The sequence below is a fragment of the Eriocheir sinensis genome, chromosome 47, assembly GCF_024679095.1.
Source record: "Eriocheir sinensis breed Jianghai 21 chromosome 47, ASM2467909v1, whole genome shotgun sequence".
Lineage (NCBI taxonomy): Eukaryota > Metazoa > Arthropoda > Malacostraca > Decapoda > Varunidae > Eriocheir > Eriocheir sinensis.
In genome coordinates, this window is record NC_066555.1 from 4,963,200 (window position 1) to 4,987,863 (window position 24,664).

The 24,664-nt window shown below is 37.0% G+C and overlaps 1 protein-coding gene across 1 annotated transcript in view; it reads right to left on the reverse strand.

Moving 5' to 3' along the window:
- LOC126981165 (uncharacterized) overlaps positions 1-24,664 on the reverse strand; it is a 186,257-nt gene that overhangs the window by 113,115 nt on the left and 48,478 nt on the right. Inside the window, exon 2 of the mRNA XM_050831882.1 lies at positions 19,544-19,640. Coding sequence (XP_050687839.1) covers positions 19,544-19,640 — 97 coding nt within the window. The remainder of the gene's footprint in view (positions 1-19,543; positions 19,641-24,664) is intronic.

Below are 24,664 nucleotides of genomic sequence, written 5' to 3' on the forward strand. Positions count from 1 at the left end.
AAAAGACGAGCATAAAAATAATAAAAAGAAATACATAGAAAATTAAGGAAGGAATAGATTAGTTAGTTATAAATTTGAATACGAAAAGAACCAAAAAAGACAGGCATACAAGTTAATAAAAACAAATAAATAGAAATATAAGGAGCAAAAAATAGATTAGTTAGTTATAGACTGAAATAAGAAAAGTACGAAAAAGACAAGCATACAAGTTAATAAAAAGAAATACCTGGAAAAATAAGTATCGAATAGATTAGTTAGTTATAGATTGGGATAAGAAAAATACCAAAAAGACGAGCATACAAGTTAATAAAAGAAATACCTCGAAAATAAGGAAGAAAGAATATATTTGTTAGTTATAAATTGGAATAAAAAAAGTACCAAAAAGAGAACCATAGAAGTTAACGAAAAGAAATAATTAGAAAAATAGGGAACGAAGAATAGATTAGTTAGTTATAGATTGGAATAAGAAAAGTACCAAAAAGACGAGCATACAAGTTAATAAAAAGAAATACCTGGAAGAATAAGGAACGAAGGATAGATTAGTTAGTTATAAATTGGAATAAGAAATGCACCAAAAAGACGAGCATAGAAATAATAAAAAGAAATACCTGGAAAAATGAGGAACGAATAGATTAGTAAGTTATAAATTTAAATAAGAAAAGAACCAAAAAAAAAAGACAGCATACAAGTTAATAAAAACAAATAAATAGAAATATAGGGAGCAAAAAATTGCTAAGTTAGTTATAGATTGGAATAAGAACAGCACCAAAAAGACAAGCATAGAAGTTAATAAAAGGAATAAAAAGAAAATAAGGAACGGAGAATAGATTAGTTAGTTATAGACTGGAATAAGAAAAGCACCAAAAAGACGAGCATAGAAGTTAATGAAAAGAAATAACTAGAAAATATAAGGAAAGAATAGATTAGTTAGTTATTGATTAGAATAAGAAAAATACCCAAAAGACAAGCATACGAATTAATAAAAAGAAATATCAGGAAAAATAAGGAAAGAATAGACTAGTTAGTTATAGATTGGAATAAGAACAGCACCAAAAAGACGAGCATAGAAGTTAATAAAAAGAAATAAAAAGAAAAATAAGGAGCGAAGACTACATTAGTTAGTTATAAATTGGAATAAGAAAAGTACCAAAAAGACAGGCAGAGAAGTTAATGAAAAGAAATACCTGGAAAAATATGGGAAGAATAGATTAGTTAGTTATAAATTGGAATAAGAAAAGCACCAAAAAGACGAGCATAGAAATAATAAAAAGAAATACCTGGAAAAATAAAGAAGGAATAGATTAGTTAGTTTTAAACTGGAATAAGAAAAGCACTAAATAATAAACAGGCATAGAAGTTCATGAAAAGAAATAACTAGAATATATAAGGAAAGAAAAATAGATTAGGTAATTATAGATTGGAATAAAAACAGCACCAAAAGACAAGCATAGAAATTAATAAAAATAAATAACTTGAAAAATATAAGGAAAGAGAAATAGATTAGTTAGTTATAGATTGGAATAAAAAAGTACCAAAAAAGACAAGCATAGAAGTTAATAAAAAGAAATAACTAGAAAAATATAAGAAAAGAAAAATAGATTAGTTACTTATAGATTGGAATAAGAAAAGTACCAAAAAAGACGAGCATAGAAGTTGATAAAAAGAAATACCTGGAAAAATAAGGAAAGAAAAATAGATTAGTTGGTTATAAATTGGAATAAGAAAAGCATTAAAAAAGACAGGCATAGAAGTTTATAAAAGAAATACATCGATAATAAGGAACGAAGAATAGATTAGTTAGTTATAGATTGGAATAAGAAAAGCACTAAAAAAGACAAGCATACAAGTTAATGAAAAGAAATAACTAGAAAAATAAGGAACGCAGGATAGATTAGTTAGTTATAGACTGAAATAAGAAAAGTACCAAAAAGACAAGCATAGAAGTTACTGAAAAGAGATAGCAAGAAAAATAAGGAACGAAGAATAAATTAGTTATTTATAGATTGGAATAAGAAAAGCACTAAAAAGACGAGCATAGAAGTTAATGAAAAGAAGTAAATAGAAAAATATGGAAAGAAGAATAGATTAGTTAGTTATAAATTGGAATAAGAAAAGCACTTAAAAAGACAAGCATACAAATTAATAAAAATAAATAACTAGAAAAATAAGGAACGAAAAATAGATTAGTTAGTTATAGATTGGAATAAGAACAGCACCAAAAAGACAAGCATAGAACTTATTAAAAAGAAATAACTAGAAAAATATAAAGAAAAAAATAGATTAGTTTTTTTATAGATTGGAATAAAAAGAATACCAAAAAAGACGAACATAGAAGTTAATAAAAAGAAATACTTGGAAAAATAAGGAAAGAAGAATAGATTAGTTAGATTATAAACTGGAATAAGAAAAGCACTTAAAAATACAGGCATACAAGTTAATAAAAGAAATTCCTCGAAAATAAGGAACGAAGAATAGATTAGTTAGTTATAACTAACTGAACTATTCTTCGTTCTTCTTTATTAATTTCTTTACTTTTTATTAACTTCCATGCTCTTCTTTTTGGTGCTTTTCTTTTTATAATATATAACTAAAAAATCTGTTCTTCAATTAACTTTTCAGGCATTTCTTTTTATTAACTTGTATGCTCGTCGTTTTGGTACTTTCTTATTCCAATTTATAACTAACTAATCCATTCTCTCCTTTTTCTAGTTATTTCTTGTCCTTACCTTTTATGCCTGGTTTTTTTTGGGTACTTTTCTTATTCTAATTCATAACTAAATAATCTATTCGTCGTTCCTTATTTTTCTTCTTATTTATTTTATTAACTTGTGTGCTTTTTGGTGCTGTTCATATTTCAATCTATAACTAACTAATCTATTCTTCCCTTATTTTTCTAGGTATTTCTTTTCATTAACTTCTATTCCTGTCTTTTTGGTACTTTTCTTATTCCAATCTATAACTAACTAATCTATTTTTCTTTCCTTATATTTTCTTGTTATTTCTTTTCATTAACCTCTATGCCTGTCTTTTTGGTACTTTTCTTATTCCGTCTATTTTTCATAAACTTCTATGCTCGTCTTTTTGGGTTCTTTTCTTATTCCAATTTATAACTAACTAATCTATTCCTCGTTCCTTATATTTTCTAGCTATTTCTTTTTATAGTTAATAAAATCAAGTTAATAAAAAGAGATGAATAGAAAATATAATGAACGATGATTAGATTAGTTAGTTATAAATTGGAATAAGAAAATTACCAAAAAGACAAGCATAGAAGTTAATGAAAAGAAATACCTGGAAAAATAAGGGTAGAATAGATTAGTTATAGATTGCAATAAGAACAGCACCATAAAGACAAGCATAAAAGTTAATAAAAAGAGATGACTAGAAAATATAAGGAACGATGAATAGATTAGTTAATTATACATGGAATAAGAAAAGTACACAAAAAAACAGGAACAGAGATAATAAAAAGAAATACCTGGAAAAATAAGGAAGGAGTAGATTAGTTAGTTATAAATTGGAATAAGAAAGAACCAAAAAAGACAAGCATACAAAATGATAAAAAGAAGTAAATAGATAAAAATTAGTAGCAAAAAATAGATTAAATAATCTATAAATAAGTAAATAGAAAAATAAGAAAAGCACCAAAAAGACAAGCATCGAAGTTAATTAAAACAAATAACTAGAAAATATAAGGAAAGAAAAATAGATTAGTTACTTATAAATTAGAATGAGAAAAAGCACTAAAAAAGACAACCATACAAGTTAGTGAAAAGAAATAACTAGAAAACTAAGGAACGAAGAATAGATTAGTTAGTTAATGATTGGAATAAAGAAAAGTACCAAAAAGACGAGCATAGAAGTTAATAAAAAGAAGTAAATAGAAAAATATGGAAAGGAGAATTGATTAGTTACTTATAAATTGGAATAAAAAAGCACCAAAAAACAAAAGCATAGGAGTTAATTAAAAGAAATAGCTAGAAAATATAAGGAAAGAAAAATTGATTAGTTAGTTACAAATTGGAATAAGAAAAGCACTAAAAAAGACAGGCATAGAAGTTAATAAAAAAAACTAGAAAAATAAGGAACGCAGAATAGATTAGTTAGTTATAGATTGGAATAAGAAAAGCACAAAAAAGACAGCATACAAGTTAATAAAAAGAAATACCTGGAAAATATAAGGAACAAAGAATAGATTAATTAGTTATAGATTGCAATAAAAACAGCACCAAAAAGACAGACATACAATTTAATAAAAATAAATGACTAGAAAATATAAGGAACGAAGAATAGATTAGTTAGTTATAAATTGGAATAAGAAAAGTACCAAAAAGACAGGAATAGAATTTAATGAAAAGAAATAACTGGGAAAATAAGGGAAGAATAGATGAGTTAGTTATAAATTGCAACAAGAAAAGCACCAAAAATACGAGCATAGAAATAATAAAAAGAAATACCTGGAAAAATAAGAAAAGAATAGATTAGTTATTTGTGAATTGGAATAAGAAAACCACCAAAAAGACAATCATACAGGTTAATAAAAAGAAATAACTGGAAAAACAAGGAAAGAATAGATTAGTTATTTATAAACTGAAATATGAAAAGCACTAAAAAAGACAGGCATAAAAGTTAATGAAAAGAAATAACTAGAAAATATAAGGAACGAAATAAAAGATTGGTTAGTTATAAATTGGAATAAGAAAAGCACTAAAAAGACGCGCACAGAGGTTAATAAAAGAAATAACTAGAAATATAATGAACAAAGAATTGATTAGTTATGGATTGGAATAAGAAAAGTACCAAAAGACGAGCATACAAGTTAATGAAAGAAATAACTAGAAAAATAGGGGAAAAAAATCATTAGTTAGTTATACATTGGAATAAGAACAGCACCAAAAAGAGGAACATAGAAGTTAATGAAAAGAAATAACTAGAAGAATAAGGAACGAGGAATAGATTAGTTATTTATAGATTGGAATAAAAAAAACGCCAAAAAGACAAGCATAGAAGTTAATAAAATGACATAACTAGAAAAATATAAGGAAAAAAGTATAGATTAGTTAGTAATAGATTGAAATAAGAAAAGCACCAAAAAAGACAAGCATACAAGTTAATAAAAAGAAATAGCTAGAAAATATAAGGAAAGAAAAATAGATTAGTTAGTTATAAATTGGAATAAGAAAAGTACCAAAAAAGAGAGGCATAGAAGTTAATGAAAAGAAATAACTAGAGAATAAAGAACGAGGAATATATTAGTTAGTTATAAATTGGAATAAGAGAAGCACCAAAAAGACAAGCATAGAGGTTAATAAAAAGAAATAACTAGAAAAATATAAGGAAAGAAAAATAGATTAGTCAGTTATAGATTGGAATAAGAAAAATACCAAAAAAGATCAGCATACAAGTTAATGAAAAGAATTAACTAGAAAAATAAGGAAAAAAGAATAGATAAGTTAGTTATAAATTTGAATAAGAAATGCACTAAAAGAGACAGGCATAGAAGTTAACAAAAGAAATACCTCGAAAATATGGAGCGAAGAATAGATTAGTTACTTATAAATTGAAATAAGAAAAGCCCTAAAAAAGACAAGCATACAAGTTAATGAAAAGAAATAACTAGAAAAATAAGGACCGAAGGATACATTAGTTAGTTATAGATTGGAATAGGAAAAGAACCAAAAAAGACGACCATAGAAGTTAATGAAAAGAAATAACTAGAAAATATAGAGAAAGAAAAATAGATTAGTTAGTTATAAATTGGAATAAGAAATGTACCAAAAAAGAGAGGCATAGAAGTTAATGAAAAGAAATAACTAGAGAATAATGAACGAGGAATATATTAGTTAGTTATAAATTGGAATAAGAAAAGTACCAAAAAAGACATGTATAGAAGTTAATGAAAAGAAATAACAAGAAAATAAAGAACGAGGAATAGATTAGTTAGTTATAAATTAGAATAATTTTTTTTTTAAAAAGACGAGCAAAGCAGTTAATGAAAAGAAATAACTAGAAAACATAAGGAGAGAATGGATTAGTTAGTTATTGATTGGAATAAGAAAAGTACCCAAAAGAAGAGCATACGAATTAATAAAAAGAAATATCTGGAAAAATAAGGAAAGAATAGATTAGTTAGTTATAGATTCGAATAAGAGAAGCACCAAAAAACAGGCATAGAAGTTAATAAAAAGAAATAACTAGAAAAATATAAGGAAAGAAAAATAGATTAGTTAGTTATAGACTGGAATAAGAGAAGCACTAAAAAAGACAGGCATAGAATTTAATAAAAGAAATACCTTCAAAATAAGGAACGAAGAATAGATTAGTTAGTTATAGATTGGAATAAGAATAGCACCAAAAAGACGGACATACAAGTTAATAAAAAAAAACTAGAAAATAAAAGGAACAAATGATGGATTAGTTAGTCATAGATTGGAATAAGAAAAGTACCAAAAAGACAAGCATACAAGTTGATGAAAAAAATAACTAGAAAATATAAGGAAAGAAAAATAGATTAGTTAGTTATATATTGGAATAAGAAAAGCACAAAAAAGACAAGCATACAAGTTAATAAAAAGAAATACCTGGAAAATATAAGGAACGCAGAATAGATCAGTTAGTTATAGATTACAATAAGAAAAGCACCAAAAAGACGAGCATTAATATTAATAAAAGAAATGACTAGAAAATATAAGGAACGAAAAATAGATTACTTAGTTGTAAAATGGAATAAGAAAAGCACTTCTTTCGCTGCATTCATCGTCAACAAACGAAAACCCTTATGCATTATCGCAACTACAATAAAAAAATAAAAAATACTGATGAGTGCCCGAAACACACACACACACACACACACACACACACACACACACACACACACACACACACACACATACAAATAAATATATATAGATATATATATATATATATATATATATATATATATATATATATATATATATATATATATATATATATATATATATATATATATATATATATATATATATATATATATATATATATATATATATATATATATATATATATATATATATATATATATATGTGTGTGTGTGTGTGTGTGTATTGTAGTTGGGATAATGCATAAGGGTTTTCGTTTGTTGACGATGAATTCAGCGAAAGAAATGAGACGAAAAATAGCCTAATTCACCACAAGCGGCGGCCGACCGGCGGCCAGGCAGCGGGCAGTCATGCGTCGTCGCTGTACACATCCTTAGAAACCATTCTGTGTTATGCTCATGTCACGTTTTATCTATGATCTGATCGCACCATAGCGTTCAGGAGACTTTGCTCTATGAGATGAAATTATTTATTTCAACCCTGGTTCAAAGACTGCTGAGAAAAGTAATGATAAGTAAACCGTGTTATAAACATTTCGGAGTTGTCTTGTGACTTCAACTCATCACATTTCCTTTATGTTTTTTTTGTATCGAGTTTAGATAAATATAGCTGAGTTACGCAATTACTGCTGAGTCCAACGTTACCAACTAAAGTGGTCTGTCGTGAATAAGAGACGAGCTATGACGAAGAAAATACAAGTGTGTAGCGTCACGGCGGACATGAATGGCAAGTGAGTGAGGGAGGGGTGCAGCCAATCACAGGAGCCGTAACAAACGCTGCCTAGGCGCCAGATGAACAGGCTCCGTGAACAGACTATAGTCAAAACAACGGCAAGCAAATCTAAATAAAACACGCGGCAATCTTGGAAACAGAGCAAGCGGAGGTGATGACAATTGGATTAACGAGAAAGTGAGGGACTGGCTGATTGGCTGACTGACTGCCTGGATGGTTGCACAGAAGATTGGATGAATGGATGGTTGTATGGATAACTGTTTGGCTGATTAAACCTGACTTTCCATCCTTTCTAACTTCCGCCCCATATGCATCCATTCTGTTCCGGCCTATATATCTTTTTTTTTTTCATTTCCTTCTAATCCTCGCTCTCTTTCTCCCTTTCCTTCCTTCTACCTTTCCTTTACTTCTGTTTTCTTTCCTTCCTTCCACCTTTCTTGCGTACATCGTCTCCTTCCTTCATTATTATCTTTTTCTTCCTTCTCCATCGTATCCATTCCTTCTTTTTTCCCGTTTTTCAAATTATTTATCTACTTCCTTTCATTTCTCTCTCTCCTTCCCTCTTCCCTTCCTTCCATCTTTTCTTTCCTGGTTTTTCCTTTCTTTCCTCGTATGTTCATCCTTCCTTCCATCCTTATTGTGTTTTTCTTCTTCCCTCCTTCCTTTTTTTATCTTTCCTTCCTCGCTCCCCCTTCCATCCTTGTTAATTTTTTTTTTCTCTCTAGCTGACTGAATGGATGAGAGGTTGAACGCTTAAATAGATGGATGAAGGAACGGATGGGAGGTTGAACACTTGAACAAACAGATGGATGAAGGAATTAGTGGATGGAAGGTTGAACACTTTAATAAAATAAGTGGATGAAGGAATGAATAGACGGATGGTTAAACACTTGAACAAACAGATGGATGAAGGAAAGGATGGAAGGTTGAACACTTGAACAAACAAAGGGATGAAGGAATGAATGGATGAGAGTTTGAACACTTTAAAAAATGGATGAAGAAATGAGTGGCAGAATAACTGAACACTTAAACAAAGAGATGGAAGGAGGGAACGGATAGATGGATGAACACTTAAATAAATACATAAGTATATGAAAAAAGGCAGAAATGGATAGAGGGTTGAACACTTAAACAAACAGGTGGGTAAAGGAACGGATGGGTGGTTAGACAGAGGGTTAGTTAGGCAGGTGTGAGCGTCGCCTTGTCTCCCCGCAACACCTGACGTGGTTACCTGCCGCCTTATACGTTTACCTGATGAGCCACCTTCGCTGCCGCTAACACGTGGCTGCGATGTCTCGGGGCGGTGACTGGATCAAGATATTCGGATTCCTTCTTCTTGTTCTTTTTTCTTACAGCAGAGGAGACAGTGCAAGGGCGTAAAAAAAAAAGAAAACAATAATAAAAAAAAATCCCGCTACTTATTATTGTCTTCGTTTGTCTTCGGTTTTCTTTTCCCATCTTGTCTTCTTGGTTCTTTTCTTTATCCATTTCATCTCCGGTTCCTTCTTGTCCTCCATGTTCTTGTTCTCTTTGTCTTCTTCTGAGTTGTCTGATTGCCTCTTTTCCTCTTGGGTCATGTTCTCGTTGTCTTTCTTTTCTTCCTCATATTCGTCGATATTCAAGGTGATTATTCCTGTCTTCTCTGTTCTTGTCTTCTTTATATTTGTCTTCATCTCGGGTCGTGTAATGGCTTCTTGTTTCAGTTTTTTTCTTCTTTGTTCTTTCTTTCTCGTATTTGTTGTCATTTTGGTATTAAGGTTGTATGTTGTCTTCTTTTCTTCCACTCCCTGTCTTCTAGTTTATCATTGCTTTTCATTTATTATTGTTTTTGTCTTCATCTACGGTCGTCTAATTACCTGTTGTCTTCTCGGTTCTTTGCTCTTTCATCTTTTTCTTCCTCACCTTCGTTAGTACTTGGGTATAAAGATTACGCATTGTCCTTTCGTCTGTTTTTTTTTCCTTTTGTCTTGTCTTTATCCTTCTTTGTCTTCCCTTGATGGCTTCGTCCTTCTCTACTCTCATCTTCATTCTTCCCTTTGTCTGTCTCATAAACCATCGTCATCTTTCCCCGGTTTTGTTTTGCTTTGAATCTTCTTCTTTTCTTTCGTCATTTACTAACTTTTTTTCTTTCTTGTTCTCATAATTTCTTTTTTTTTTTTACATTGTTATTCTTTTTGCTGTTTTTTTCACATACATCGTTTCTCTCGTCATTCATTCTGTCCCTTTTACTCTCTTCTTTCGTTTCTTTTATTTCATTTATTTTCTTCTTTTCCTCTTTCTGTATAGTCCGCACCTTTTCTTCTTCTTTCCCCTCCTCCTCCTCCTCCTCCTCCTTCTCCTCCAATTCTTCCTTCTCGTTCCCTAAATTCCTCGTCGCGATTCATTAGGAGTGATGATTCAGTGTAGAGCGAGGCACTTATTTAATTCTCTCTCTCTCTCTCTCTCTCTCTCTCTCTCTCTCTCTCTCTCTCTCTCTCTCTCTCTCTCTCTCTCTCTCTCTCATCTTCACTCATTCTCACTCATTCTCATTCCTTTCTCTCTAATTCTTACTCATTCTCTCATTCTCACTCTCACTCCCACTCTCTCCCTCACTCCCTTACTCACTCATTCACTCACTCACCCTTCCTCTCTCAGTCTCTCATCCTACTTCTCCCTCACCCCTTCTCTCTCTCTTTCTTTCTCAATCAATCTTTAAGAACTTTCCTCCAACAAGGTAAATACACACACACAAGCACACGCATAAACTCTACAAAAGGGGGCAGACACGACCTTTACTGTACGACAATCTTCACTGAACTACGAGTAAACAACGTCTTCGTATCGAGTGGCGTTTCAAAGGGCCGAGTGCGATGAACCCAGCTTGATTTTCTCTCTCAATCTCTTTCCCTCGATACTCTGAGATCATTACGAGGCTTTCCACTCTCCCGCCACCTCACAACGAGCTCATAGACAACCCCTGCTGCTATATCTTCTCCTTAATACATGTCTTGGTGTTATTGGCCTCGTCCATTCCAGGGTTTTATGATCGGGAGACGAGAATCGGCGAAGGGAGGAAGAAAAGTGGTGAGATAGAGGTGAAAACAAGTAGAAGGGACAGCGAGGGGATGAAAGGGGACAGAAGAATAGAGAGGAATAAAAGTGGAAAGAGAAGGGAAAAAGGAAGGTGCAGGAGCGAAAAAGGTGGAAAGAGGTAAAAGGAAAAAAGGAGAGTAATGAGATGAGAGGAGAGAGAGACATAAAAGAGCGAGAAAAGTGGAGAGAGACGGAGAAAGAGGAAACCTAAGGAGAGGAAAAGGTGATAACGAAAAAAAGATAGAAGGGACAGCAAAAAGGAGATGAACATAGGAGTGATAAGATAAGAGAGGAGAGAGAAATAACGAGAAATAAAAGTGGAGATATGGAGATAGAGGAAAGCGCAGGAAAGGAAGAAGTGAAAACGGATAAAAGGAGGAAGGGAAAACAAGAGGATGAAAACAAGAGTAATGAGATGAGAGGGGGAGAGAGGAATAACAAGGAAGATATGAAGAGCAAGGGTGTTTTAGCAAATGATATGAAAAGGGGAGATGAAAACTGAAAGAGAACAGGGCCCAGACGAGAGGGGGTTCGGTACTGAAGAGAGAGAGAGAGAGAGAGAGAGAGAATGAGGAACGCACGAGAAAGGAGAGGGAGGGAAAAAAGTAATGGGAAGGGAAGAATGTTTTATAAAGGATGAAGGGAGAACGAAAAATGTTGAAGGGAGATAAGAGGGAAAAATTATGTTAGGAAAAAAATGAAGAGGAACCTGATAATGAAAAGAAAATATGAAGCCAGGAAAGGAGAGATAGGAAAAAATAAGAAAAGTAGAACAGATATTAAAAGAAAAGTAGGGAAAGGAAAGGAAAGACAGAAAATGGCAAAGAAAAATAGCAGGAAAATCAAGAAAATGAGAAGACAAAAGGAGAAGACAAAAAAGGAGAAAAGGAGTATAACTATTGCAAGCTAAGAAAATAGAAGCGAAAAAAATAAAGAAAAGAAAAGAAAAGAAAAAGAAAATGCAGCAAAAAGCTTAAAAAAAGAGCATGATTGTAACTAACGCGAACTTAAGCAAAAATTAATAAAGGAGGAAAGAAGGAGGAGAAGACGGAAAAGAAAAGAAACGAAAAAATAAAGAGAGGAAAAAAAAAGTTAAAATTAAAAGCAAAACAAAAAAAGATAAAAAGGATCAATAAGAGAAGGAAGGAAATAGAAAGAGAGGAAGGTGAAACTACTGAAAATGAAGAACGGGAGGAGGTGAATAAAAATAAGAGGAAAGTGTGAGTTTGGAAGTAGTCAAGAGTGCTCAAGAGGGAAGGGTTGTGTGAGAAGAGGGAGGGAGAAGAGGGGAGAAGAGGAGTGAAGTGTCGAAGATGCGGTCGCGGAGTACGGATGTTAAAGTCGTCTGTTTGTAAGTACTTTCATCTTGCATCACCACCAACACCACCACCAACAACAACAACAACAACACTATGCACTCTCTCCCTCTTGCATCACCACCACCACCAACAACAACAACAACAACAACAACAACAACAACACTACCACCACCAACAACAACACCAGCAACACCATGCACTCTTTCTCCCTCTCCTTCATCACCATCACCACCACCATCACCACCACCAACACCACCACCAACACCAACACCAGCACTATGCACTCTCTCCCTCTCCTTCACCATCATCACCATCACCACCACCATCACCACCACCAACACCAACACCTGCACTATGCACTCTCTCCCTCTTCTTCACCATCATCACCACCACCACCATAACACCACTCACCTTCATCACCATTTTCATGTTCTCTTTTCGCTCCCTTCTCTCTCTTCCTCTTCCTTTCCTTGCACACTTTTATTTTCTTCTGATCTTCTTTCATCATACACAGTCTCTGCCTCACCATTCTCTGATCCACACCACGACGCACCATTAAACCTCAGCTTCACCATATTAAGGAGTTTCTTTCTTCATCATCAGTCATTTCCTTCACCGCATATACAGCCACACTCCTCACAACCGTTGCCAGATTATCGTACTCAGAGACACGTATTTTACCGGTTTCTGAGCCATAGCTATTGCCAAAAAAACACCAATAATTAACCATTTTAACGATAACTATATATGAAGGCAGTTATTGGGGTCGAGGAGGAAGTTTTGTGGTCGGAAATCGGCAAACATAGAAGACTAAGTACGACAATCTTGCAACGTTGCTCCTCACTTCCTGCCCTAACTTCACCATTCTGTCATTCGGATCGTCACTGTCAACGCACGATCAATGTTATGCACGTTCCTTTTAGCTTCCTCTCACATCATATCTCCGTTTTCATCACTGTCATTGGTATCATCTTCCCCTCTGCCATCATTAATATTTTCATTATTATTATTATTTTCACATTCTCGTCTATCATACAGTAGCTACATTATCATTCTTATTTTGAACATTATCTTCTACTACTATTACTACTACTACTACTACTACTACAGCTACTACTACTACTACTACAGGGAACACTTATAACCAGGCAAACAAGCAGCAAAGAATCCAAAAGAGTCAAAAGTTAACTCATTCTCCTGTCTTCCCCCGAGAGAGAGAGTAAAGAAAGCCAGTGGTAATAAAGAGCTTTCAGTGAGGGTGAGGGTAATGTGTGTGTGTGTGTGTGTGTGTGTGTGTGTGTGTGTGTGTGTGGGGGTGTGTGTGTGTGTGTGTGTGTGTGTGTGTGTGTGTGTGTGTGTGTGTGTGTGTGTGTGCAATTCACTTTTTCACCCACGGAAAACTTCAAAGGGTTAAAGCCAATACACACACACACACACACACACACACACACACACACACACACAGGTCCCTGATTTCTTCCACTCATTGGTGAACTCTCTCTCTCTCTCTCTCTCTCTCTCTCTCTCTCTCTCTCTCTCTCTCTCTCTCTTGAAACGGCGTCTTCACTAAATGACCTTGTTCTCCTCCTCTTCCTCCTCCTCCTCCTCCTCCTCCTCCTCCTCCTCTTCCGTACCCCGCGACCCACATTACGGTTCGGTCCTCCTTCCCTAAATCACTGTGGCATCTATGGCTTCCACAAATGGTTCTGGGCACGTTGCAACCCTCCTTCTATAGTGCTCTCAATCTCTCTCTCTCTCTCTCTCTCTCTCTCTCTCTCTCTCTCTCTCTCTCTCTCTCTCTCTCTCTCTCTCTCTCTCTCTCTCTCTCTCTCTCTCTCTCTCTCTCTCTCTCTCTCTCTCTCTCTCTCTCTCTCTCGTGGCCTTCCCTTCGTATCTCTCTCACTTCTCCTCATCTCGTGTTTCTCATTCCCTCTCTTCCTTCTTCGTGTTCTTCCCTTCCTTCCCTCTCTTCCCCCTTCTCTTATTGTGTTTCTCCCTCCCTCTTTCTTTTTCTCCTTTCCATTACGTGTCCTTCCTCCTCATCTCCTTCTCTTTCCCTCCTCGCGTTCCTCTCTCCTTTTTTTCACCCTCCCTCTTCCTTCGTTCCCTTCCCTTTCTCCTTTCTTCTCTTTTCTCTTTTAGTGTATTTCCCTTTTTCTTCTATAATTTTCTTCTCCGTCATCGTTTATTCGTCTTCCTCGCTCTTTCTCCAGTTTCCTCCTCCTTCTCTATCTACTTTTACTTCTTCTCTTCTAATTCATTCTTCTTTTTTCTTTTCTTATTTTGTGTTTCTTCCATTATTCTGTGTCTGTTTCACTCCTTTCTTCCTTCCTTCCTTCCTTCCTCTTCATCCTCCCTAGTCCCTTCCTTCCCTGCTATCTCCTTCCTTTCTTCCTTCCTTCCTTCCCATCCGTTTTCCTTACTTATTTCCTTCCGTCTTCTCCTTTTTTCCTTCCTTCCTTCCCATCCGTTCTCCTTACTTATTTCCTTCCCTGCCTTCTCATTTCTTCCTCCCTTCTTTCCCTTGTCTCCTAGCTCCTTCTTCGTGTCAATCTCCTTCTGATCAGCCTTCAGGTAATACAAAGATGAGTACAGAAGCGCGATGGAGATTAATGCTACTTCTTCAACATCTCATGAAGTCAAACCAGGAAATCTTAGCAGTCTCCCTTCCTACTCGCCTCCCCTTGATGATCGCTTGAGGGACTGGGGTAGGAGGCTAGGGGGACTTAGGAACAGCTTGCGAGAGTGGGTGGACTCTATCTTCGCCTTTCTTTTTCAAGGTTTCGTTCGGTTATCCACTTACAGTACTGCAGCGCGTGTCCCGTTTTCTTTGGTATCGAAGAAAACGTATTGGACTCCACTACCCAGATTCCCTTCCTCCCTCCATCCCTCCCTTCCTTCCATCCCTTCTCTCCTTTCTCTCCTGTTACATAAAGAAGTAGAGGTGGCGTTTCCTTTTTATCTCTCTTTCTCTCTCTAATCGCATCACTCCAGCAAGGGAACACAGCTACAAAAATAGGAACAACAACAACAATAACAACAGCAGCATCGACAGCAGTAACCAATAGAGCGAAAATAGAGTAAGCGAAACAAAACTAAATTTGAGCGTAGAGTAAATGAATAAACGTAATCAATTGAAAAGGTAAACGAGATCACGCCTCACCAAACACACACACACACACACACACACACACACACACACACGTGGCTTCATAATGCAAATGTACTTCTCAGACAAATAAAAAAACGGCTCCCCTGAGATAGTTTTCGATGAATGCCACTAAATTCAGATTCGCGAAGATAAATTTTATACGTACTAAAATAAAATATCTGAATGTTTCTCCCTGGTACACGTGTTATTTGGTTGTTTGCTTGTTTGTTTTTTTGTTTGTTTGTTTGTTTGTCTCCCTGTGCAGTGTTCCATTATGATAATTAATAACTGCCTTGCTTGCGGAAATATCGTAACACTATAAGCTTGTATTTTTTTTTTTTTTTTTTTTTTTTTTTTACGTCTACTCCTATAGCGCCGGTAGGCTTGCTTGAGGGGCCTGGATGGTGTTCGGCCCCACCCCGTCATGGCGCAGGCAGGTGTTTATAGTGGCGCCATCTTCTTTAAAAGGTTTCAGTTTTATTTTCAAGGATGCACAAGGCTACAATGAGGTTACTAATGGCCGGTTAGTCTACATATGACATCTCTTTTCATCTAATATGTTTTGGCCTATAGCAAATCGAATAGAGGACAGGCAATAAGCAGGGGAGTAGGCGAGGATAAGGCATTTGACTGTTGCGCGCTTCCACCCTCCTGCTGCCTGGCTACATATGGCTCTTGATCCCTACCTTGTTCAATCCCTACCTTGTTCAAATTCCTTATGCTGGTTAACTGTTGGGTATTTTCAGTATTTCATCCCATTAGCTGGTAAACTCTCGAACCTCCTTCTGCCTGTATTATCTTCTTCCTATTGCTTAAACTCTTTCAGACAGGAGTTTTATATCTCTTTAACCAAAACTGACGACTGTACTGACATTTTCTTCTATACTCTTTCTATAGGCGCAGCTGTAGCGACATTTATTTATATTTTGTTTTATCCTTGACCTGAATCCTTTGCCGCAGAAGAAACATAACCACAATATCAACTGTGGTGTGTGGTGTCTTTTTTTCTTCCTTGACCTGAATCCTTTGCCGCAGAAGAAATACGACTACAATATCAACTTTTGTGTGTGGTGTTCATTTATATTTTATTTCTTGTATCCTTGACCTGAATCCTCTGGCGTAAAAGAAAAACATAACTTCAATATAATTTTGTGTGTGACGTTACAAAAGGGTTCAGGTCGGTATTCTCAGACGCTCCCGCCTCTCACATCAACTATTTCAAAAGGCTTAAAAAGGACATCAATTGCGTTCTCATGATTCTTTTCTTAGGTTCTTGGTACAGAGGAAGGGTCAAACTATAATTAGGGTCATTAAACTACCCCTGGAAATGCCCCAAACTCCAACGAAACCTGTGTCAAATATGTGAGCTTGGGCGCAGGAATGTTTAAGAATATGACCCTCAGACTCGTCCAAAGTATCAGCCAATCCTTCAGGCATCCTCGGAGGACTCGCACACTTCCTCTGGCAATGGGCGGCACTTGAAACGTCCGTCCACTGGATTACCGGAGGAGGGAAGGCGTTAACGTTATATATCGCCGCTCAACTTAAAGACCCTCTTCGTCTACTGCCTCATGAGAGCGACTCCGGAGACAACAACAATTCTATTTATTGCCGAACGTTCTGGCCGGACTCTCCTTCCCAGCGCCAAGGGGCTCGCCATTTCCTACAGGAGGACGCACAAGATGAAGGACTTTGCTGTCGTTCCAGGGTCAGCCAGGACGACTCTTGAAGGTAAGGTTGGGGGTCACATGCTATGGGCTGCGCGTGGCCTTAGTGCTCATCTTTGTTCCTCCACTGCAACGTTGCCAAATTGTCGTACATTGAACATTGCGTTTATAATTTTTTGGTTCCAAGACTGTCGTAACCACACAACTCTTGAAGGTAAAGTTGGGTGCATACGCAATAGCTACGCATGGCCTCGGTGCTCATTTTCGTCCCCATTGACCCTTGGGCCGTGGTGGGTGAGAAGCTATCATCCCGGGACACAGAGGAAGTGCAGTATCCGGGTTGCCAAAGTTTATCTTCCCCAGGTGTCCCCAGGTGGCCTTTTTTCGACCTGCCCAAAAAGGAGGATGAACAGCTGGGTGGCATGCGCGCTGACTTTTAATATTATTCAAGACCTTCTATAGATCTTGGTATTATTATTATTATCCTAAGAGAGACGAAGCAGGTAGAGAAGGAGAAAAGCGGAAACTAAACGCTGTCAGTCAAGCATCCTCTAAACACCTGAGACGCCGAGAAAGAGAAAATGAAAGTGAAAGTGCGAGAGAAGGAGAAAGTCCCCATACAGAAGAAACTATACCGAAGAAATGGTTATAGACGGACTAATCTATTAACAAAAAAAACAATATTATCAATCGCTTTTCATATGCCGTGACGATACGATTTTTTTTTATAACAAAGGAGACAGCTGAAGGGCACAAAAAAGGAAACAATAATAAAATAAAAGCCCGCTACTCGCTGCTCTTACAAATTCAAATGTTGTGTATTACTGAAAAGACTCAAACGATACAATGCCACAACATATTACCCCTAAAGGCTACTGTCTTCACCCCATTAACCCATGAGCTGGTAAGGAAAAGGCTACCGTCTCCACCCCATCCACCCATGAGCTGCTGAGGAAAAGACAGACAGTCTCTCCTCAACGAAGTTATCGCACGAAGGGAAAAAGTTGCCGAGTGTTTGGCGGAAATTATCGCCAGTCCGGCAGAGGTAACAACGTTGCGCCGAATGTTGTTATACGTTCGGAAAAGTTATCGTAAGTTTGGTGGAAGTTGCCGCCCATCTGGCATGTTATCGTTCGCTGTCAGGAGCTTTCTTTTATTACACGTGAAGAAAAGTAATCGTAGACCAAGCAAAAGCTATCGAAGGTACAATAGAATTATCGTGCTGGGCCCACATTCACACCTGTCGGATTTTTCAGTCACCGCCGAGTGGCATAAAACTACCCACATGCTGTCCTGAAGACCACCCATCAACCCGGACTCGAGAGGAAACCGTCCAAGTGAATCAAAAACGAGTTCCGGGGGGCAGCATGAGCCAAGAGAAGATGGCGCCACTATAAACACTTGCCTCCGCCATGATGGGCTGGGGCCGAACACCATCCAGGCCCCTCAGGCAAGCCTACCGGCGCTATAGGCGTAGACGTAAAAAAAAAAAGAGAAAAATCGACCTTATGTTAGAAATTATCATGGCCGCGTCATAAACTGATCGTATTACACACATAACATAATCGCTTGTTTTGCAAATGTTACTTTACGTCTGGCAGATGCTATCGTACGTCAAGTCGGAGTCGTCACATGTATGGCTGAGATTGCTCGAGCTAGAGGTAAAAAGCCGAATATCTGGCAGAAATGTTCGTACGTCTGGCAAAAGTTCGTGATTAATCGGACAAATTATCGTATATCTGGCATCATTATTTAGTCCAGTATTCTGTTTTCTTTAGCCAAAAAAAAAAATCACAATTAGTTCAATATTCTATTTTCTTTAGTAAAAAAAATCACAATTAGTTCAATATTCTATTTTCTTTAGTAAAAAAAATCACAATTAGTTCAATATTCTATTTTCTTTAGTAAAAAAAATCACAATTAGTTCAATATTCTATTTTCTTTAGTAAAAAAAATCACAATTAGTTCAATATTCTATTTTCTTTAGTAAAAAAAATCACAATTAGTTCAATATTCTATTTTCTTTAGTACATAAAAGCACAAGTAGTTCAAAAATCCAGTTGCTTTAGTAAAAAAAATCACAATTAGTTCAATATTCCATTTTCTTTAGTAAAAAAAATCACAATTAGTTCAATATTCCATTTTCTTTAGTAAAAAAAAATAATCACAATTAGTTCAATATTCTATTTTCTTTAGCCAAAAAAAATCACAATAAAGTCACTGATCGAGGCTTCACGACAGACAAAGTTCGGTATTCTTAAACGCTTCCGTCTGTCACATCAACATATAATTCAAAAAACAAAAATAGGAGATTTAATTGGGTTCTCATGAGTGTTTTTTTTCACGTTCATGGTACAGAGGCCTTGTCAAACTACCACTTGGGTTATAAAACTACCCCCATGGAATTCCCCACAACTCCTAGGAAAGCCTTGACAAATGTGTGCTCGGAGGCGGAAATGTCTGAGAATTTGGTCCTATATAACAGCGACATCTGAACAGGCCATGAAACTGACCTCTCTTTCGGCCACCTTTTTGGATTCTTTTTAGGAGCAGCAAGTAGCGGGCTTTTTTTTATTAGCGTTTCCTTTTTTCTGTGCCTTTGAGCTGTCTCCTTTGTGGTAATAAAAAATAAAAAACTTCAGATAATAAAAAGAAAAAAGAAAACACCCCATAAGAAAGGATACACTTCTACGATTACACTCTCAGGTCATGGCGGAGGGCAACAAAGGAGCAAAACATACCAGGAGGTGGCGAGAGGAGGCAGGTAGGCAGCGGGGGGCACGATGGAGAGGGAGAGAAGGGAGGGCACTGTGGGCTGCTTCATAGTACTGCGTGGATCTGTAGGAGAGAGGAAAGGTAGTGGTGTTAGTGAAAGCTGTGGACGGTGAGTTAGAAAGAAAGAAAGAAAGAAAGAAAGAAAGAAAGCGGGGAAAACAGAAAGGAAGAAAGAATGAAAGAATGAAATAAAAAAACAAAGCAAGATAAAGAAAGATAGAAAAGAGAAAAAAACAAAAGAGAAAAGAAAGGAAACGAAAGAAAAAGAAAAACAAACAAACAAACAAACAAAATAGATATATAGAAAAAGAGAAAGCATAACTGTAATAAAAATTCACAGCTATAATTTGTTGCTCCATTTTATTTTTTGTAATTCTAGGTCACGTGTCTGTGCGTCTGTGCATGAGAGAGAGAGAGAGAGAAACACTCCATTCCACGGCCATTTCCTGATAGCGCGAGGCGTTGTTGGCATCGCTGGTCCAATCACTTAATGTGTCCTTGTTCGCGGCTCCTCCGGGAAGACGGACTCCTGGAGGCAGACCAGAGCGACACCCGGAATTATGGAGGAACTGACACCTTGCGGGATCTCTCTCTCTCTCTCTCTCTCTCTCTCTCTCTCTCTCTCTCTGTGTGTCTGTATTTTTGTCTCTGTGTATCTCTCTCTCTCTCTCTCTCTCTCTCTCTCTCTCTCTCTCTCTCTCTCTCTCTCTCTCTCTCTCTCTATCTCTATCTCTCTCTATCTCTATCTATCTATCTGTCTATCTCTCTCTCTCTCTCTCTCTCTCTCTCTCTCTCTCTCTCTCTCTCTCTCTCTCTCTCTCTCTCTCTCTCTCTCTCTCTCTCTCTCTCTCATGGGAGTTATTTCGCTGGTACTTTCCGATTCGCATGGGTTTAAAACGAGCAATATTTCTCTCCGCCATGGTGTGAAAAGCGTCCCGAGACCCCCCCCCCCCCCCCAGCGCCCACCTGTGTCACCTGCGCGTGGGAGGCTCAACAGGTATGGCCCAGTTGGTACACAGGGGGTGGGGGGGGGAGGTGGTTGGCGCGACAGTAACTAACACACGGCGATTCTTGGTGTCAGGGTTCGAGTCCCCTCTCCTCGTTGCGTTTGTCAGGGTGGTGGTGATGCTGGTTGGCTGAGGTGTGCTCCAGTGTTGGCTTCTGTTACCTCGTTTATTTGTTTGTTTTCGTTCCCTTTTTTCTTTAGTCTCCCATTCATTTGCGTTTTGTTATTCCGTTTTCTATTTGTTGTTCAGTTTTTTCTTTAGTCTCCTATTCATTTGCGTTTTGTTATTCTGTTTTCTATTTGTTGTTCAGTTTCTTCTTTAGTCTCCCATTCATTTACGTTTTGTTATTCCGTTTTCTATCTGTTGTTCAGTTCCTTCTTTAGTCTCCCATTCATTTGCGTTTTGTTATTCCGTTTTCTATCTGTTGTTCAGTTTCTTCTTTAGTCTCCCATTCATTTACGTTTTGTTATTCTGTTTTCTATTTGTTGTTCAGTTTCTTCTTTAGTCTCCTATTCATTTACGTTTTGTTATTCCGTTTTCTACGTGTTGTCGTTCACTTTCTTCTTTAGTCTCCCATTCATTTGCGTTTTGTTATTCGTTTTCTATTTGTTGTTCAGTTTCTTCTTTAGTCTCCTATTCATTTACGTTTTGTTATTCCGTTTTCTATTTGTTGTTCAGTTTCTTCTTTAGTCTCCTATTCATTTACGTTTTGTTATTCCGTTTTCTGTGTGTTGTCGTTCACTTTCTTCTTTAGTCTCCCATTCATTTGTGTTTTGTTATTACGTTTTCTATTTGTTGTCGTTCAGTTTCTTCTCCCGCGGCCCCGCTGCACTCGACTTTCTACTCTAGCTCATCCCTATCCTGTCCAAACCCCTTATGCAAGAGTTAAGCAGCATCTTCACTCTTTCATCCCTTACACTGGTAAACTCTGGAACAGCCTTCCTTCGTCTGTATCTCCTCCTGCCTATGACTTGACCTCTTTCAAGAAGTGTGCATCAAAACACCTCTCCACCCGAAATTGACCTCTCTTCTGGCCACTCTTTGTTTTTGTCTGTTGTGGGAGCGGCAAGTAGCGGGCTCTTTTTTTTTCTACACTTTTTGTTGCTCTTGAGCCGTCTCCTTTGTTGTAAAAAAAAAAATACCTTTTGTTTTCACTTCATATACGGTTTCTGTGTCTTGCCGTACACGAACTGAACACTGAACGCTTCCACATGCCAAGTCTTTCAAGCATCACTGGGAAAGTTTTAGTCTCCTCCGAAATTGGGGACACTGCAGACTCGAATGGCCTCAAGGACGAGAATTGAGGTCAGAGGAAACCCTAGGGACCTTCCTCTCCTCTCCTCTTCCTTCAGTCCTGGACGAAGTCAAAATGAGACTCCCATCCAGACAGACAGACAAACAGACACAAAGACAGAATGGCGGTCCAACACACACACAAAGAGACAGATAACGACAAAAAAACAGGACCAAACTATCACGAATTAACAGGTACGCAAGCAGTGAAAGGAGAAAGAAGGAAAGGCAGAGAAACCTCGACTACACCGGCAAGAAAAGAACAGGGAAACACAAACAAGGACTGATAACAGGACAAAGGGAAAGACACATAATAAAGGATAAAGAATAGGGGGAAAAGAGAGGTAGATAGAAAAGAAGAGAAGGGACAATATAAAGGGATAGAGATAAGGACAAAGTGAGAGAGATAAAGAAAATGGGACAGAGAGACCAGAACGGAAGGGCAAACACAGAGAAAGAAAGAGAAAGAGAAGGAATGAAAAGAAAAAGGGAGAGACGCAGTAAAAAGGTAAACTAGAAAATAAAAAAATAAAATAAAAATAAGGCGGAGACAAATTTAAACGGGAAGAAAAAATGAAATTAAAAAAATGAGACGAAGAAAAGTGAAACAAGGAGAAAAGTAATAATAAAAAAAGAACCAGAAAGAAACAATAAAATAGACTAATAGAAAGTGAAACAAGGAGAAAAGTAAAAAAAAAAAAAAAATAAGAACCATAAAATGAAATTTAAAAAAAATGAAACGAAGAGAAAAAGCGAAACAGAAAGAAAACCAACTTAAGAAAAGAACAAGAAACGAAAGATGAGACGAAGAAAAAGCAGAACAGATAAAAGTAAATAAAAGGAATAAGAAAGAAATGAAAATAATGACAAAGTAAAAATAAAACAGAGAAAACTAATAAGAAAAAGAACCAAAAAAGGAAAATGAGAAAAAGAAAATGCGAAACAGGAAAGAAATTAAGAATCAGAAGAAACTAAAAAAGAAAAGAGACGGAACCAGACGAAGAAACGTATAGGGCGGGACTCGAAGTAGAAGCCCTTTCGTCACCGTCTCGTAAATATTAAGATTCCCCGAGCACAAACCTCATAGCCGTTCTTTATAGCTTCGAGGAGGAGAAAGAGGAGGAGGAGGAGGAGGAGGAGGGGCGCAGACGAGAGTGCCATCGCTGTTCGCTTGATCGCAACACTCGCCAATATGTTTCCCTTCACGGACAAGGACGAAAGGACACCACGATCCCAAACGAGAGCATTCCATATTGTCTTGATTGTCTGCTTGTGGTCCGTGTGTGGGTGTGGGTGTGTGGGTGTGGGGGTAGGTGTAGGTATGTGCGTGGGTGTGGGTGTGTTGGGGGAGTGTGTGGGTGTGGGTGTAGGTGTGGGTGTCATCTTTTGCTTGGATATGAAAAGTGTGTTTTGCTTGTGAGTCCTTTGTGCTTTTGTGTTTGTTGATCGTTAGGAAGTGTTGTTGGTGGCATGTGGGTGTTGCATGTGTGTGTGGAAGGAGGAGTAGAGAGGGAGTGGGTAAGAGGGAGACTAACTAAGTGTTCTACGGTGTTTCTGAGTGTTGCGTCATTCTGGCTGTACAGTATGTCTTCTGCAGCGTGCATGCAAGTGTCGTAGCGTGTTCTTAAATGCGAATGTCTTAAATACCTCGAAGTTGTGTATTGCTTATAGGTGTTACTAAAAGTGAGACCGAGTGTTGCAGAGAAAGAAAGACAATACATTTCCCTATTTACTTTCACAGGCACAACACTCCCAATCTTTTCATCCCCACCCCCACCCCCACCCTCCTTCCTTCCCTTTTTCCTTCCTTATGCGTTCCTCCTCCTCTTCCTCCACATGTCTTTCCTCTTCCGTCTTCCTCCTCTTCCTACTATATTTCCTTCGTTGCCGTTTTTATTCCTTTTTATTCTTCCTTTACTTTATTCGCGATCTATTGGTATTAATAATAATTGTCCTGTACAACTACTAATATTTTTTTTACTTTTCCTCCTATTTCTTCTTCTCCTCCTCCTCCTCCTCCTCCTCCTCCTCCTCCTCCTCCTCCTCCTCCTTTCTTTTGACCGGTGATTTTTCGAAAGATTCTTTATAGCTGTGAGAGAGAGAGAGAGGCCTGAGGTCAATATGCCTTCCCCCTCCCCCTTTCAACAAGCCACGACTCAAACTTTCAAAATAACAAACCAGCCACTGCTCTCTCTCTCTCTCTCTCTCTCTCTCTCTCACACACACACACACACACACACTTTTGTATTAACTTTAACTTTCGACTTCGATTGCGGTCAAGGAAAAAAAAATAATAAAACCCAAACCCGAATCGGATACACTTAATGGAGAGCTTGATATCTATGGACAGAGAAGAGGAGGAGGAGGAGGAGGAGGAGGAGGAGGAGGAGGAGGAAGAAGAAGACGCAAATTGTAAAGAAAAACGGAGACTAAGGGAGGAAGAAAAATCAGAATAAAAAAGGAGGAAAACTGCGAAAGGGAGAAAGAAGAAGAAGAAGAAGAAAAGAATGATGATGATGATGAGGAGGAGGTGGAGAAGGAGGAGGAAGAGGAGCAGCAAGAGGAAGAGGAAGAGGAAAAGGAAGAGAAAGAGGAGCAGGAGAAGGAGGATCACGAATTATTTTTATATTTTTGGGATTCATGAAAGGGCATCAATGGATTAAAAAAAACAAAGATAGACCAGACCCAATGCCCTCGATGACCAAACACGAATATGGAAAACAAAAGATCGTGACAGTAATAAAGAACGAAGAATAAAAAGGGGTTAAAAAAATGCCTATAATAACA